This window comes from Desmodus rotundus, chromosome 6 (genome assembly GCF_022682495.2).
Source record: "Desmodus rotundus isolate HL8 chromosome 6, HLdesRot8A.1, whole genome shotgun sequence".
In the NCBI taxonomy this organism is placed as follows: Eukaryota; Metazoa; Chordata; class Mammalia; order Chiroptera; family Phyllostomidae; genus Desmodus; species Desmodus rotundus.
Genome location: NC_071392.1, coordinates 111031754 through 111050051, shown reverse-complemented (window position 1 = coordinate 111050051; position 18298 = coordinate 111031754). Strand labels below are relative to the sequence as shown.

The 18298-nt window shown below is 52.2% G+C and overlaps 1 protein-coding gene across 2 annotated transcripts in view; it reads right to left on the bottom strand.

The window, feature by feature from the left end:
* Window positions 1-18298, bottom strand: part of MTCL2 (microtubule crosslinking factor 2) — a 68410-nt gene that overhangs the window by 9645 nt on the left and 40467 nt on the right. For both annotated transcript variants that reach the window (XM_024559611.4, XM_045194616.3), the window contains 8 exons: window positions 16142-16267; window positions 14893-15123; window positions 8752-8856; window positions 7704-7871; window positions 6065-6316; window positions 4933-5004; window positions 3815-3885; window positions 1148-2480 (listed from right to left, as the gene is read on the bottom strand). In XM_024559611.4, the coding sequence (XP_024415379.3) occupies window positions 1148-2480; window positions 3815-3885; window positions 4933-5004; window positions 6065-6316; window positions 7704-7871; window positions 8752-8856; window positions 14893-15123; window positions 16142-16267 (2358 nt within the window). The remainder of the gene's footprint in view (window positions 1-1147; window positions 2481-3814; window positions 3886-4932; window positions 5005-6064; window positions 6317-7703; window positions 7872-8751; window positions 8857-14892; window positions 15124-16141; window positions 16268-18298) is intronic.

Here is an 18298-nt window from a genome sequence, read left to right as displayed (position 1 = left end):
AAGACAATTTGGCAACATTTAACAAATACTTTAAAATTTTATATTCTTTTATCCTGTAATCCCATTTCTGCAATTCAAACCTATGGAAATAATCTGAAATGTGGGAAAATGTTTTTGTACCACAATGTTCACCACAGAATTATTTATAATAGGGAAAAACTAGAAACCACCTAAACATACAATACACACAATTGGGCCAATCACAGCCCACTCCACCTCTGGCGCCCCCACCCACAATCCTCACTGAGAGCCCTGCACACCGTGGATTCCAGCCCTGGCCAGTCCGAGGGGGTACACTGGATTTGAGTTGGACCAGTTTCTTCCAAAAATGTGGAATTGGGACAGAGGGATTTGAGTCTCTCTTAGGTATTTGACCGGGAAGATGTTACAAAACCAGAGCTGGGACAGCCCTCTTGACCCTATACAAATGTACCAGCGAGGGAAACAGAGGAAGAGGGCATGAGGAAAAATGAGTTTAAGAGACAGGAGAGGGAGGCAGAAAGAAGCTGCTGAGGTCTTCGGGACCCTACCCTTGGGTTCAGTTAGATACTCCCCCCTCTGCAAAGCTAGCTGACATGTATTCTTTTACTGCTATGCAAATAGTCCATAGTGAAATCTGAAATTGACTCTGGAGTGAGGTACACAGCAAAGGGTTCTCAGAGAAGGTGGGAGCTCTCAGGCGTGGAGTCTTGGTGGGGCGGGGGCCGTGGTGTGCTGAAAAGTATTCAGTAACTAGGTTTCCAGGAGTGAGGGGAGAGACCCTGGCTTGGGGCATTTGCCAGTGTTCAGGGTGTCAAATCTCCCCACTGTGGTGGATCTTAAGGTACCAAGGTGCTGTCACTGAGCACAGATGTGCACAACTGGCTCTCACGAACCACAGGGGCAGCTCCAGCACACCATTGGTGACAGGAGAGAAGTGAGCACACCCCTTCCCCGTGGGGAGGCTGGCAATTTCTGGTATGTGGTGGCAAAGCGGCTTGTTAAGAGGTATTCAGACCACGTGTCATTCCAGGTCCGGGGCCATCCACACCCATCCCAGATGAGCACAAGAGCTTTTCGGAAACACTCCCCAAATCAGACAACCAGAGAGCTTAGACCTTATAAGCCAACCCCACTCCCCAGAAAAAGGGCAGCCACACCCACCTACCTCACCGGGAAGGACTGGGGTTCCGTCGGCGTCCCGGAGGACTCCATCTTTCCCGAGCGGCATGGAGAGCCTGGCCTCCTCGCCGCTGCCTGACTTGGCTGCCTTCTTGTTCAGGATCCTGGCCATGCCCTCCGACTGATGGTAGCTGGCTGGGGACAGGGGCTCCGGCTTCTTGGCGCCCTCCTCCCCGGCTGCCGAGGTGGGGCTGGGGGCCCGGCCGCACACATTGCGGAAGAACTCCTGCACGATGCCGTACCTGGGGGGCTCGGGCTTGGCCCGGGCCTCGGACACGCCCAGTTTCCAGACCGACTCCGTGCTCCCCGAGTGCTCCACCACACTGAAGAGGCTGGACAGCCCGTCATTGATGTTCCTCAACACGGGGCTGTCCCGCGTGGTGGTGGAGCGGGCCCAAGCCGAGCCATTCTGCTTGCCCTGGTGCAGGTTCCACAGGCTGCGGTCCTTGGCGCCATCCAGCTTGGACACGGAGCGCCTCTGGAGCTTCGGGGAGCCATACTTGGGTGAGCAGCACGGCCGCTCGATGCGCGAGTGCACCTTGTCCAGGGAGGAAGAGATCTGCTTGCTGCGCACGGACACCAGGGAGGAGCTGCGGGGTGACCAGCTCTTGCTGTGGAGGCTGCTGCGGGGCGGGTCGGTCTGCAGGCCCACGCTGACCATGCGGGTGGTCTGCGTGCCCACACTGGCCAGGCCCACCGTCTGGCTGGACGTGCTCTTCACTTTTCTCTCCAGCGAACCCGAGCGCATGGCCTGGCGCACACAGTTGGTGATCTCCTTCATGTCGTCGCTCATGTTGCCCGACATCTCCAAGTTGTGCAGGGCTGCTGGGAAGCCGGGTCCGGCTGCTGAGGGGCTGCCCACCGAGCCTCCGTCCAGGCGCTGCCGTGAGAAGTTGCACAGCCACCGACCATAGGAACTCTCGGCCAGCCCGTTGGCCTCGGCAGACTCCTTGGGCTTGGCTGTGGTGAAGAGGAAGCCAGGCTCGATGATGATCTTGCCCTCCCTATCGTGGACCACGGGGACACCCAGGCGCCGGGCCACTGGGGGGCTGTAGTAGACACGGATGCCTGTCTTGTCGGGAGCTGTGTAGCTGCGCTGCATCTGCCTCCCTGCCGGGTCCTGGCAGGCCAGGGCACCCAGGTGGCTGCAGTCCTGTGGTTGTGCCTGGGCATCCTTCTCTGGGTCCACCGGCTGGGTGCCCACAAAGGCAAAGGCAGGGTTGTTGGGCAGCTTCTTGCTCCGGGTGGCTTCGCTGGCAAGGTAGGGGGAACAGTCCAGCAAACTTTCAAACTCAGACATGGAGGAAACAGATTTGGTTCTGGGAAGAGCAGAGGAGGAGGAGCAGTGTTAGTGGAAGACCACACACCCCACGCAGGCCCTCTGGTCTCCCTCCCTGGTTGTTGTGCTGCACCAGGGCCGGGACCACGACTGTCCCGTTCGCCTCTTGTGGAAATCTCTGTCAGCACCCTGCCCCACCTCCCCTATGCACTCACACCCCCAAACCCAACACTTCATGCTCGGAGCATCTGAGGCTTGGTTTTTCTGATGGCAGGAGCAAACTTGGCCTCCACACAGAGGAAGCTGGAAACGTCAGAGTTCATGTCCTAGACGCAGCCCTGCCCAAACAATGGGTAAGGTTTGATGGCTCCTTAATCCTTGGGTGGGAGCACTCTGAGTTGCTCGCTCTGCCCTGGCTCTCCAAGCCCCTCAGAGACACTGAGCTCAGGTGGCCCATGGAATGGTAACACCCCTTTACTGCCTGCCTTTCCTACCCTGTCTCACTTCTAGGTGTTTCCTGGAATCCACTCCCAAATACATCACTTCCACTCAAACCCCTGTCTCAGGACCCTTAAGACAAGGTCTCCGTTCCTTGTCTTTGCTTTGGGGGGGACCTAAACTAAGACTTCACTAAATCTCCACCACAGACCTGGCACAGGTGATGCCTGACGACTAACAACACCGAGCACACATAAGTGCGTCTCACATTCAGTCTCCCAGTAACTCCAGGAGGCAGCATCTGTCATCCCTACCCAACAGAGGCAGGACGATCACCCAAGGTCACAGAGCTAGAAATGGCACAGGTGGGACTGAAACCCCGTACTAGCTCCACAGCCCACACCCCCAGCTGCGGGCTGCTCCCATGACCCCTGGGGTGTTCTGTTGCCCTCACTGCTTTCACGGGTTTCCTGTGGGTGGAGACATGAACCTGAGAGCCCTGGGGGTCTCCCTGGCCCGCAGGAAGCTGCTGAATAACCCCAGGAATCGGAGTCCAGCTTGACTCTCCCAACTACGGATACTAGAAGAATCTCAAGAGGATCTACGTAGTTTCGTTCGTAGCTAGGATAGGCAAGGGCCCCAGTTTTCCACGCCCAGAATCAAACAAACAAAAAATCGCAGGTAGGCATTATCACCCCAAGCTTCCCAGCTCCTAAGTGGCCTGGGTTCCATAGAAACCATCTACCAGCATTCTCCCAGCTCAGCTGAGGTGCAACGGTGGGCACATGGGGCTCGGGAGAGCAGAGAGGCAAAGGGGAAGCGCAGGCATCGGTGGGGGGGGGGGGGGGGGGGGCGGGCGGGCGGGGGGGGGGAGCAGGGGGCAAGGCTGCAGGGGGCAAGGCTGCAGGGGGCAGTGGGTGGAGGGGGTGCCAGCACCTCTTTAAGCCAGTTCCCCCAAGCTCGGCTTCAGAAACGGCCTCCTTGTCGAGGATCTTTTCACTGCGGGTCTGTCAAGGGAGAGAGACAAGAAGGGTCAGTTCTGGCCACCAACGCCTGGAGGGAAGGTGGCAGGAGGTCATTGTGGGAGCTGACCCCAGATCTTACACCTGAGTCTCCTCTTATAGAGCAGAATTGATGTCAGCATTGATCTAGAATACTGATTGGTCAGTTTCTGGCCACAGTGCACCTACTTTCCCCATAGGCGTGTGATCCGGACGTGGCCAATGGGAGCTCCAAGAGAGAAGCCCATGGAAACAGGGTCTGTTTAGAACTTAATCTGAAATGTGGTGGCCACACCTTGGATCACTGGTCAGCTGGCAGTGACAGCAGTGACCTGAAGATTCCTGCTCTGGGCTTGTCTCACCGTGGTGCCAGAGCAGGTCCCCCGGGGGGACCTTCACCACTTTTCTGAACCTGCGTCACCAACCCCTAATAAAACCCGCCCCTGCCTCAGTTCCCCAGAATCAGTGTTTGCGGCAGCCAGGCCTCCTGACCAACACACCACTCCATCAGGCTGTCGCGAGGACTGCGTGGGATGAAGCGAAGGGCCTGTCTGTTCACTGGTTACTCAACATGTTGCTATACGGACAGTACACCTGAGGCTTAGGAGCGAACGCCACCCATGTGACCTAACTGATCTCCACAAACAGGGCTGGGCCAAGGCCAAGAATGTGATTCTCATTTTACCAATGAGGCAACTGGGGCCCAGAGAGAGACAGTGACTTGCCCAAGACCACGTGGCTACTTAGAGGCCCTGTTTTCAGAGAGGCACATATGAAACCAAAAGAGGGCAAGGAGCCTGGCCAAGAACACAGACACCCAGCCTTTCCCCCAGGCGTGGGAGCGGGGAGCCAGCAGAGGGTCCTTCACAGGTGCCGCACCACAGGCTGGGAACCACCACAGGCTGGGAACGTGGCGCAGAGACCCCAGGGTCGAAGAGCCCAAGATACGAGGATGTGACCTGTGGGACAGGGTGAGCATCCTCCACAACTGAGGGGCTTTCTCCAGTGCAGCCAGGAGTCAAAAGGACATGGGCGGACTGCTGCCCTACTCACCTCTTTCCAGCTGTTGTCCTGCTTCTCCAAGTCCGAGTGCTTCAGGACCCAGGGGTCAGCAGCCTTCTGCAGCTGGGCGAGGGGGGTAAAAAGGGTGGTCAGTGCTGGGCCCAGCTGGTGAGCAGGAGGACCCCGCTCTGTGCTGGGCCCCTCCCCAGGCTCTGCTCTACACCCCGGAGAACCCAGGTCATGGACGAGAAGCCCCCTTCCCAGCAGGCAGCAGCTCTGAGCCACCAACAAGGTGAGAAATGATCACAAAAGCAACCACTCACAGGCATCCTTCTAGATGACGTTACACTTAGCACTCCATAAATGACTATACAGTTGCCACTACTACATTAACTCATGCTGTAATTCCTAGAACAGTGAGGTCAGACAAGTGGCAGCCGAATCACATCAGGGTGGGGCGACTGTACTAGGACCACTGGAGAGCGGATAAACTGAGTGACACCCGCCTCCACACCTTGGTGCCAACAGCCCTCTATGAAAGGCAAAGTGCAAACGATATGTACGTTATGATCCCATTAGTGATAGAAAACATCTCCGGGAACACAAATTTAGCAAGAAAGGGAGGGAGTGGGTCACAGTAGGCTTTTGCAATATTTGGGTCTTCTATAAAAGTGAAGTTCTGATTTATGTGATTAAAATAGAAAGTAAAACAAAGGAAAAATAAAGAAGGGAGCACAGCAGCGCGTGAAGCTGGACTCGTGATGTGAACGGTGGGGGGTGTGATGGTCTCGGCTTGCTTTTCCTCTCTCCCTCCTTTGGTCCAAGGACTCCAATATTCCCGTGGGGCCCACCCTCAGTTCCTCCCTCTGGGTTCCTGGGTTTTGGCACATGATTCACACCTGGCCAATCAGAGCCTTGTGGAAAAGGAAAAACTCTTTCCACTACAATTGCTAAGTGGTGAGGTAGGAGCGCAAAACTAACAGAGGCCATATTTGAGGACAGCTTGTTTAAGAAAAAACACAGAGGAAAGCAAGACTGAGAAGCTAGCAGAGAGAAAGACCTAGTTCCTGCTTCATTCTCTGAGCACCTGGATCCAGCTATACCTGAAGATCCTACCCCAGGCCTTTTCCTACAGTGACTGTCCCCTGGAGCTTGAGCCAGCTTGGGCTGGGACAGGACTCACCTGGCTCAGGCGGTTCTGCAGTTCCTTTACCTGCTGCTCCACCTGCTGCTTCTCACCCTGAAGCCGCTCCACCAGCTGCAGCTTTTCCTGACTCCAGTTGCGCTCGCTGATCTGCAGCTGCCGGGTGAGCTCCATGACAGCTCTGTAGGACTCAGCCAGGAGGTGCTGCTGCTCCTCCCGCTCCCTCTGCAGGGCGGCCTTCCAGTCGGGCCCTGCCCGCTCCCCAGCGCCCTTCCCAGCCTTCAGCTCAATCTGTGGAAGGAAGAGCAAACTGGGCGCTGGCACCAGGAGGCCCCTCCTCTTTGCTCTCTCACCCTCCTTCCCTCTTTCTGGGACACCAGCAGTGGGCAGGAGGACTCCTCACTCGGAACTAACCCCTTCTCCCAATCAAGGCTTGTGGAACTCTTCCTACACACCAAGCTCAGTGCTAAAGGCTTTTCAGGCATTATCTCAGTATCCTCATGCAAACTCAGCAAAAATAACTACTATTTTTGATATTTTAAACATAAGAAAGAGGTTCAAAGAGGTAAATTATTAGTCCCAGGTCACACAGCTACAAAATGGCAGAGGTTGCCAATTACAGCTTCTCGTGATGCTTCACTCTTACCAGCAACGTGGGTTTACAGCTGGGGGGGCATGCAGACGCTTATGTAATGACCGTGTGCAGGAATCACTCCAGCATGATGGCTTTCTCAGCCCCTGCCCTGGGGTGGCAGGAGGTAAACAGGCAACCTCAAGAATTCACGCACCCCACACCCCCATGCTGTGGCCCGGGATCCTAACCCTCCTGGGCCAGTCAGGGTCCCGTGGGGAGGAGCACGTGGAATGGCTGGGTTCGGGGGGCAGCCGCAGCAGTGGGCACCGTGGAATGTGCAGGGGGGCAGGAGCTGTGAGATCTGCGGGGGGTCTGGAGGCGAGTCTGGGGGCACCAGGAAGCCAGAAATCTGTGAGCCCTGGGGAGAAGGGGCAGAGGCTTGGAGAGTGATGGTCAGGTCTGCCCCTGACTGGCTGGGTGACCTTGGGAAAGCAACTTAACTCCTCTGTGCCTGTTTTGTCACTTGCCCAGCAGAGACAACGAGTGTACCCACCTCCCAGGAGCCACGATGCTCGGAAGGTAGCATGCGGAGCTGTGGCGTGGGGTGGGGGTGGTCAGAGCACTCTCTCTGAATGGCAGGAAGCCCACCCTCTCACGGCGAAGACCAGAGATGGGCAGCAACTTGCCGCCAGGTACTCAGCAGAGACCAAACTCCAGAGTGCCTGGGCAAGGCTCCTGTGGTCATGTCAGTTGTGGGGAGGGGAGTCCCTCCGTTTGAGGCACCAGGAACAGACAGGCACTTAAGCATTCTGGCCTCACCTGTGAGCCCCTGGTAGCATAGGGGTGGCCCTAATGCCCCCAGGCCCTTTTGTCAATCCCTCACCCCCTTCCCTAGCTCAGGGACTCCTGGTCCCCACTGTTTCCGAGGCCCTTGCTGTGTAACTTTAGACGAGTCTCTCACCTTCTTTGGGCCACAAGGTGAGATGACGGGGTTCCCATGCTCCTGGGAGCATGGGTTTCTCAGTCTGCTCCCAGGCTGACAACTGAGGGCTGCGCTGAGAGAGGAGCAAGGGGGCGGATGTCTCTGACCAGTGGAAGACTCACCTGGGTGGTATGGCTTTTGAGCTCTGCCCGCTCCATCTCCCAGGTAGCCTTGGCCTTGGCAAACTGCTGCTGAAGCTCAGTCAGACCACGGTGTTCATCCCGGAGCAGCCAGCACAGTTCTTTGAGCGTCACCTTCATGTCGGCTAGTGTCTTAACGTACTCATTGGGCTGCAGACAAGGGCGAGGCCTGGGTTAGGGGCGCTTGGAGGGGCTGCAAGGGGAGCCCAGCCTGGGAACGCTCACCCAGACTCCGCACCGGATTCTACCGGGCCTTGGGCAAGCTCCACGCCCTCTCTGGGTCATCTCACCCATGACATTTCAGCCCTGACATTTCTGAGCTGAGTCATCTCAGCCCTGGCCACCTCCTCCGCCGACACATATCCCAGACACAGGTAAACAAGAACCCTGCAGCCACAGCATTAACAACTCAGTCTAAATCTGAGCGGGGCCCTGGCTGCTCTGACATCCTGCAGTGTCTAGGCCCTGGGGTCCTTGTCCTTGACCAGGACCTGCCTCTCTGACCCCCAAGGGCCACAACAGGAGTCTGGACCATGGAGCCTCCCCAACCGCCTGACTCGGTTCCAATCCCCTCTCCTTGGCCGGTGGCCTGTTTCCCACCTGCACGCAAGCTCACTGGCTGAACCCCTGCGAGCCTGACCTCACTCCTCTCTCTACTCCATGGCTTGCTTTGAGGGTTGCTGACCCCAGACCACAAGGTCCATCTTCATATGACCTCAACTTGATGTCCTGATCTCCACTCTGTGCATTCCATGATGCAGCGAATCCCAGAATACCTTGCCCCATCTCTGCACACATAGTTCTCTTGGTCCAGAATGGCCTTTTCCCCATTCTCAATCAGGCAGACTCCTGTTCATCCTTCAAAACCAATCACCTATGACCGCTCCTCTGTGACAATGTCCACTACACTCCAAACAGAATTAACTGGTCTCTTGCCTGTGACCCCACAGTCCATTAGCTTCGAAGTGATCATTAATCAGACGAAGAAACAAATGGGCGGGCTAGGACTGGGGACAGGCTGAGAACAAACCGTGTTTTGGGTCCAGCTGTCCCCCATGCAGGTCTTGTTATCAGAATGCTGGGCATTTAATTCCTCTTCCTCCATTAGCAGGTACAGCTCCTTCATGCTATTTACCTATTAAAAAAACAAAAACAAAAAAACCCCTCATTCAACAGGGTGGGAGGGCATCAGGTCCAGGGGCCTGACCCTCAGGAGGAGGAGATTCAGGCTGGCAGCCCAGACAGAAAGTGGACCGAACAGCCAGACTGGAAGAAGGAGCAGGGCTTATGGGGCAGGGTGGTCCAAAGGCACCCAGCTTGACCCTGACTTCCCAGATTTTAACTTTGACCTCTGGGACAGCATCCAGGCTGAGGTGCACAGCTGGAGAGGCAGGCACTTCTGGCCTCCCACCGTTTCTCTGCCCCAAACACCGTGAGGCATCTCTGAGACCTCCTCAGACGGGACATCTTGTCAGGCCAGGTCAAAGTAGGCACTGAGGCCGGAATAAGAGCCACAGGAAGCCCCAGGATTACAGAAAAGGGAACCGAAGGCTTAGGCAGACTGAAGGGAGATTTCCTGGGAGGCAGGGTTTGTTGCCGATGGAAGCTGGGCAAGAGTCCAGGCTAGCCAAGGAGACCAGGGCACTAGTTCAGGACAGGAATGGGGCAGAAGGAAGCCCCCTTCTCACTGGGCTGCACATTCATCATTCATTCAACTAACAGTGACTGAACACCTCCTGCGTGCCAGCCCTTGTGTTCAGAACCGGGGACATACCACGGAGCAAGGCAGGCAAAGAGCCCTGGCCCCCTTTGCTTCTATTCCAGGAACAAGAAAACAAACGAATAGGTGCAATGTGTGAAATGTCATTAAATATACAAAATGGCACATAACAACAGGAGCTATGGAGACAGGGGGAGCAGAAAGAGGAGCCCGAATGTGCTGTGCGTGGGCGGTCACGGAAGGCCCTGGGGCCAAGGTGATACTGGGGCGAAGTCCTGAAGGCAGTAAGAGACTGAGCCGTGAGCGGAAGTGCAGGTGGAGAATTCCAGGAAGAGGACAAACCCAGTGCAAAGGGCCTGAGGGCGGAACACGTCTGCCTGAGGAAGTGAGAGAAGTATGGGGAGCAAGGCCGGGCGACCAGGCTGCTGTAGGGTTTTTGGCTTCTACTTTGGGTGAAATGGGGGCTGGGGAGGACTGGGGGCCACGGAGTGACACCGGCTTGACTTTTAGCCTCACAAGACCCCCCCAGGTGCTGTGCTGAGACACAGGGCAGCAGCGAAGCCCCGATCACACAGCTCCAAGGGGCACCGTCCACACGGAGTACCTGCCACCTGGTACCTCCCTGCACCCATGTGAATACGAGATGCTTGACGGAAGGGTGCAGGGGCAGAGCAGAGAGACCAGGTAGGAGGCCAATGAGACAACCCAGACAAGACGTGACGATGGCTCAGATTGGAGGGGGAGGGGGAGGCAGTGCAGCTGGGTCAGATTCTGAACAGATTCATAATGTGCAAGAAAGGCCACCGAGCCATAAGCCTGGGTGAGCTCCCCAAGCGAGCAAGTGTAGGTGGGGGAGAAATGCAGGCTGAAGGCTGAGCCCAGGGGACTCTGACTTTGGAGGTCAGGTCAGGGAGAACCAGAGGGCCCAGCCAAGGAGATTGAGGGGGAGCAACCAGGGTGGTGGACGGAAAACCAAGAGTGTGTCCTAGAAACTAAATGAATAAGGGTTTCCAGGGTGAGGCAGGCGCTGAGGCTGGACAGTATGTAGGGGAGTAGGGCCTACACAAATAAACACCCCGATCCTGGCCCCCGTCACGAGTACTTAAATATATAGTCTTCTGACTGCATGTACACAGGTGCACAATTCTTTCTCTGAAATGCTTAGGGCCAGGTGTGTCTGGAATTCAGAATTCGTTGGGATTTAGGAAAATAATATGGTACCTACAGTGCATACTGTGTAACAACCCTGGCAGAGTCTGGTGTGACGCCCCGTGCTCGAGGACACCACTATTCCCCCCACAGACACGGACATTAACGTGAAACGGAATAAATGAAGGTTTTGCTGCCAAATGAATGTCAGGCCCATTTTTTCCAAATGAGTCAGACACAAAGAACCATAGTTCTCAAGGCTTTTGGATTTCAGAATTAAGGACAAGAAATCAAAGGTCTTTATCTGCAGTAGAATGGGGATAAGAATTGTCTCCATATCACAGGGTATTTGTAAAAGTAAAATGCAATAATCTGCTTACAGCATTTACCATAGTAAACACGCAATACGTGAGTGGTATTGTTCACATGGGTAGCTCTAATTCTGTTTGTGTGGTTATGTACATTCCTTAGAATATGACTGTATCATAGCAACTTCATTATCTATAGTTATCTATATGTATCTTATTATGTATTTGTTTTTATGTATTTTCACACACATATGCTTTATCTCATATTATATACATGCATGTATCTATTTAAACATGTATGTGGTTATGTTTATGTTTTATTGTATATCCGTGAATATCTGTATTTCTATTAATTATAGGCATATGTATTTAATTTTTTATGCTATACTTTTTTTTTCCTAAAGAAAGTTTCTGTTTCTCTGTCACTCCAATAGATGCAAATGGCTAAGAAGATTTTCACCAAATATGAAGAGTTTGTCTGAGAAAAACTGACTTAAAATAGATGCTCTGTGGCCTGCAGGCAATTCACTGTGGAGGATGTGAACGAGCATTTTCTCCAGCAACCAAAACTGAGCTCTAGCTATGGGTGACAGTATAGTGGTTTCCCAAAAATGCAAAAACAGAACATGTGGTCCAGCAACCCACTTCTGGGAATTTATCCAAAGGAAATGAAATCTGGATCAAAGAGACACCTGTACCCCCTTGTGTTCCCTGCAGCATTACTCACAGGAGCCGAGATACGGAAACGACTTAAGTGTCTATCGATGAGCAAGTGGGTAAAGAAAATGCGGTACACACATGACGGAGCATCACTCAGCCGTAAGAAAAGAAGGAAATCCTGCCGTTTTTGACGACATGAATGGACCCGGTGGACGTCATGTTAAGTGAAACAAGCCAGACACAGAAAGACAAGTGCTGTGAGACCTCACTCAAATGTGGAATCGAGAAAAGCCGAACGCACACAAGCAGCAGGACAGTGGTTGGCAAGGGCAGGGGAGGGAAGTGGGAGATGCCCCTCGAAGGGCACAAAGTTTCAGTTGCGCGGGATGCACAATTCTGGAGACCTAACGTACAACATGGCGACTCCAGCTGATGATTCTGTACTGTGCACCTGAACTTTGCTGAGAGGGTAGATCTTGGGTGTTCTCACAGGAAGGAAGGAAGGAAGGAAGGAAGGAAGGAAGGAAGGAAGGAAGGAAGGAAGGAAGGAGGGAGGGAGGGAGGGAGGGAGGGAAGGAAGAGAAAGAGGGAAGGAGGGAAGGAAGGAAGGAAATGTGAGGTAATGAATGTTGACTTGATTGAAGTGATCATTTCACAATGTAAACGTATATCAAAACATCAAGTTGTAGCCCTGGCTGGGTAGCTCAGTTGCTTAGAGTGTAATCCCAATATGCCAAGGTTGCAGGTTCAAACCCCGGTCAGGGCACATACAAGATGCAACCAATGAATGCATAGATAAGTGGAACAACAGACTGATAGCACTCTCTTTCTCTCTCTCTAAAATCAGTAAAAAAAAATTAAAAACACATTAAGTTGTACATCTTAAACACGTACAATTCCCATGGGGCAATTACATCTCAATAAGCTGAAAAAAAATGTGGTTTATCGACACCATGGGACAGTACCCTTAAAAAGGAAAAAAAGTCTTCGATATGCTACAACACGGATGACCCTTGAAAACACTAGGCTAAGGGCAATCAGCCACACAAAAGGACAAATACTGTATGATGCCACTCATATGAGGTACTAGAGCAGTCAAATTCATAGGGACAGAAAGCAGAGGGGTGGCTGTCAGGGGCTAGGGGGACGGGGAACGGCGATTTAGTGTTTCGTGGGTCCACAGTTTCAGTTCTGCAGGATGGAGAGACTTGGAGGCGGAGGGCGGCGATGGCTGCACAACAGAGCGACTACACTTCATGCCGCTGAACTATGTATATGGCGTGTATATATAACGGGTAAAAATCTGTCACGTGTATTTACCACAACTTAGAAATTAAAAATTCATTTTAAAAAAACAACAACATTAGGCTTCATCCAAAGGCCCAAGTCGAACTTCCAAACAGGATGGATGGTCCTAATTCTCAGATGCCACGGAAGGGGAAGCAGACAGCAGACAGTGGCTCCAAAGAGGAGGCCCGGGGTGTCATAGAGGGTGATGCTCGAGGGCCAGCCATGGTAGATAGACCTTCAGGCTGCTTCTCATAGGGGGACCTCTGTGTCAGATACTCCAGGGTGAGGTTCATTTAGGGATGATCAGTGACCCTCCCAAGAGGCCCTGGGGAGGAGGCCAGTGCCTGGGAGGACTATGAGTCCCACTGGAGGTGAGGGAAGGGGACTCTTGCCAAAGATTCAGTTCTAATCATCATCCTCTGCTCCTGGGGCATTGGGGCTACTCTGGGGGTCCCCTGACAGGGGTACATGGGGACTTGGGGAGTGTCACTGGGCCCCACTAGCTCAGGAAAGAGTAGCTTAAGTGAAAGGAGGGCCAAGTTTAGGCTAGACCAGAAGTACCTGTACCCAAAAAGCCAGGGTGAGCAGTGCCAGCTCAGCAGACTGTGACTGAGGTATGATGTCCTTACATGCCCTTCTCTTAGCAGTGTCAGTGTGGTCCATTTAGGGATGGCCAAGGCCCAGGTAATGATCATGGGAGGCAGGGGCTTTGAGCAACAAAGGGTCCTGCACAGGCTGAGGGACAATGGGCCACGGGAGTCCTCCCAAGCTTCACACACTCCCAAAGTTCCACTCCTCAGGTTTCCTGCCACATCCAAATACTACCTGTAGTATCATTAATGTTTTGAAGTCAACCTACTCTTTCTAGTTAAATATATATATAAAAGGAAATTATTATTACTAAAGATGGAAAGCCAATACCCACTGCTATATATCAAAGATAACATTAAAAATAAGACAGGTATCAACAAACTCACAACCATCAACAACTGAACCTAAAAAAACAAAAACTAAGCAAACAACTAGACCAGGAACAGAATCACAGAAACGGAGATCACACGGAGGATTATCAGCTAGGAGGGGAAAGGGGGAGAATGGGGGAAAAGGTACAGGGAATAAGAAGCATAATAGGTAGGCACAAAATAGACGGGGGGAGGTTAAGAATAGAATAGGAAATGGAGAAGCCAAAGAACTTACATGTACAACCCACGGACATGAACTAAGGGGGGCAATGCTGGGGGGTGGGGGGTGCAGGGAGGAGGGGGCGAAAGGGGAGAAAAAAACTGGGACAACTGTAATAGCATAATCAATAAAATATACTTAAAAAAATAAAAGAGGTATGTTCATAAGTCAAAAATAAACAATAAAGAAGAATGAACTACTTCTATATGCCAAATACGGATGAATCTCAAAAAATCATATTGAGCAAAAGAAGGCAGACACAAAAGACCACTTGCACTTATACAGGCTTCCATAATAGGGGAAATCAATCGATGGTATAAGAAACCGGAATAATGCTGACTGCTGGGGAGGGCACATTGACTGGGGCGCCAGGGAGCCTCTGGGACAAGGAGGTGTGCTCTGCTGTGATCTGGGCCGTACAGGTGAACGCTGTAAAACGTCATCAGCTGTACCCCGAAGACGTGTGCACTCCACTCGTTTGTAAGTTGTACTTTAAAGGAGTAAAAACATAGGCTATGTTTGCATATGACGCAATTACGACAGAACTAGATTGTTGTTGTCTGCTGAAGTCTCGAGGTTTGTTAAAAAGGGAAATGAACAGGTATTAGAGACCTGCCAGCCTGCAAAGAGACTTTCTTCTGCTGAGGCCGGGACTAAGTCTGTCTTCTTCACCACCGAATCCCCAGCGCCTGCCTCAGTGCCCAGGAAAGAGCTGGTTCTCACTAACAGCTGCTGAATGAAGCCTCCGAGCTGCTGGCTTGTATATGAGCCTCAGGGCTGTGCCGATGCCAGCTGGTTGTCCCTCTGGTCCTACCTCCCCCACACCACCTCCCTCCCAGTCCCAGTCCCAGGGAAAACATACCTCAAGGAAGTCATCCCCCTCGTTGGGCAAAACCTTGCCCTGCCGCCAGCACTTGAGGAACCACCTGAGCTTCATGAAGAGTAGCAGGAAGTTGTGCTTGAACTGCTGGGACTCCTGCACCAGCATGTTCTTCTCCTGGCTCCAGAATTTCTGCTCCAGCCTGCGCTGGAGACTCAGGCTCTGCAGCTCGAACTCACGCCTCAGGAGCGCCCTCTGCTGGTCCTCCTTCAGCTTCAAAGGGGACAAGAATGTGAGCAAGCCAGCTGTCTTCCTGGGCACCACCCTACCCCATTCCAGGCTTCTGACAAGGGCAGGGAAGAAAATCTGGGTGGTGCTTGTTGGAGATCCCTGCCAGGGATTCCACCACTAGCAGCTCATGCTGTTGAGATAAACACTCCCTGTGCTACTCCAGGGAAGAGGAACTCATACAAGCAGTGGCAATCAGTTACTGAATCAGTGAAAACAGAGGGGATTTGAACCCAGCTCTGCCTGATTATAAAAGCCATGACATAATATAATAAGCACGTGCTGGATGCCAATGTTTCACATGAACTCACATTCAGTGAGGAACCTGGGAGGGTGAGCAATGAAGGCAGGAAGGGGCGACCCATGCGGAGAGCAAAGGGCATCCTGGGAATGAGCAAGGCTGAGCTCATGTAATATCCTAGAGAAAGCAACGCTGTGTCATGGCCAAGAGGGAGCCAGAGACCTGCATTAGAATGCCAGCCCCACCTTGCCTGGATGTGAAACCCTGGGCAAAGCACTTCAGCTCCCTGGGAACCAGTTTCCCGTCTGGGAAATGGGGACACTGCATAGGGGAAGACACGAGGGTGAAAGGACATAATGTGTGCAAAGTACTCTGCACAGGCCTGACATACAGTAAGGGCTTAATAAATGCCTTCTATTGGCAGGATTATCATCTGGATTACCAGACAGGCCTATGGCCTTTCGGCTACAGGTTTTCAGCTCTGATGGGGCTAGTACTTCAAGGATGGGAAATGCAGGTCCAGAGAGGAGACAGCATTGGCCTGAGGTCACTCAGGAAGTCAATGACAAGCCTGGGCTTCCAGCCCAGCACGGCTAATGGACTCACTGACACCCGCAACCATGAGTGCAGCATGAGGCAGCAAGACTCGGGTTTCCCCTACATTCTTGCCTTCTGAAACCTTGTGGACCTCTGAGGTTTCTGCCTTCAGTTCGGAGAAGGGAGGCCGGAATAAGTGCTGAGAGGGCACTGAGCAGCACGCACCTGGACCATTTTCTGGTTGAAGCTGTCGGCCTCCTCCTTCCGTAGCTGCCGCTCCTGGGAGAGCTGCTCTTGCAGGCCCCGGAGGCTGTCGTGGGCCTCAGCCAGCACCAGCTGCAGCTCCTTGATCTGGTGGGGGGAGGAGGGGCAAAGAGAACGAGGAGGGAGAGGGCAAGGAGGTTAGACACTGTGGTCAGAGGGCAGAGCAGGAGGGGAGCGACAGCTGTCAGTCGGCCCCAGGCTGGCCTTCACAGACCAGTCAGGCGCAACGGCTGACCCTACCTCTGCGGGCTGCCCTGATGGTTAAACAAAACAGTGCACGTCAAACCTAGCTATTATGGTTTTACCTTCATAATATACTGTGGAAACTGAGTTTGATTTGCAAAAATGTTCATTGTCTCATTGTTTATAGTTGCAAAAATAGACAAACAACTTACATAATAATGAGGAGGACCAATATGTGTGTTTCCTGGGTCTATAAGTAAAAACCTATTAACTATACCCTTAAGGACGGCATCCTTTATTACATGTATGTTATCATATGTATATTATATTATGTTACACTTCTACAGTAAAGAGTTCAAAAAGATATACATCTCAATAGAAAACCAGGAAGGCCATGGCTCACACAGTAAATGTTAACAGTGGTTAACTCTGTGATAATCTTGTGATCTTAACGTTCTTCTTTATACTTTTATGTAATGGAGCTTAGAGACTTTTTGGTAGCTATGTGCTGTAAAACAACTATGTAATAAAATCTTAAGAAAAAGACAATAAAACTCTACATTTTTTGAGGGAAATTGTGTTATAGGTATTTGTAGCTAAACAGGCAAAACAATCCACTCTGTTAGAAGCAAGGATGGTGAGGAGAAGGGGACACGGGACACCTGGGAGGGTCATGTTTGTTTATTCATCGTGCTGATTACATAGGAGTGTTCAGTTTGTGGAAATCACCTGCGCTGTCCACTTACAATGTAAGTGCTTTTCTGTCCATAAGTAACGCTTCACTTAAAAATTTTTTTAAAGTATTGCTATTCAGAAGTAACAGAGGGAAATGTTTATGCTGTCGTGTTAAGCAGGAGAAAAAAAAAAGAAATGTCAGCTCCACCCTTACATAAAACCAGGAATGGCAAGATGTCCCTCTGTGAAAAAAATACACATTTACCGTCTGGCCTGTAGTGTGGAGGTTGGGCCATGGAAGGCACTGACCTGAGGTTTATCTTATTTACCCATTTTGTATTAAAAATCCTTGCAGCACGAGATCTGCTATCTCTGGTATTCTCCTTGAACTCGGAACCCAACGCAGTGCCTGGCAAATCGGAACTGCTCAGTAAAGAGTGGTTAAATGAAAGAGTAATCGAATGCGTGCAGGAAATTATTCTCTCTGCAGGTGAGCTGGCCTAGTTCCTTGTCTCAGAAAATGAGAACTTTATGATTCACGCCCCCATCCTTTTGCTATGGCTTTTAGGAAACTAGATCACTTAGAGAATTTGGTCCTTTGACTTCAAGGGAGCTACTCACTCTGCACAGTTGCAGACTGGCCTTCCTGGGACCCCAAACCTGCCTTTCCAAGGATGCTCAAAAGAAAAGGGTGCACAGGTTGGGGCACCCGCAGGGCTCTCTGTGGTTCAGGAATCTCGGTAGGTCCTACCCAGGGTACAAGAGCCATTTCCTGCCTCAGGTTCACTATAAAGTGCTAGGGAAAGGCGCAGCTTAGGAGGGGCTCAGAACTACCCAGAATCCCTCAAGGACCACAGAATCCTAGCAATGCTCCAGCCACCAACTCTAAACCGTGTTACAGATGGGGAAGCCACATCAGAGCAAGACTGTGCCTGCGCCCAAGGCCACACAGCCACAAGGGCAGGTCCCCTGAGGCCCAGTGATGTGTCATCCTCCTCCTCCTCCTCCCCCAGCATGGACCAGGCTTATGCTAGGGCTTTTTGCGCATTTAATCCTTTCAACAACACTGAGGGACCACTTTCATTCTGAAGGTGAGACACTGAGGATCAGAGAGGTCAGGTGACGCGTGGCCAGTATAAAGTGGGCCCGTGATATGAACCCAGTCAGCTTGACTGTGGAGACGGCTGCCTTCTTTTACATAAATGAATGGTTCCATTAATGACATAAATTACCAAATTCCCAGTGGAATTTAGTACAGGA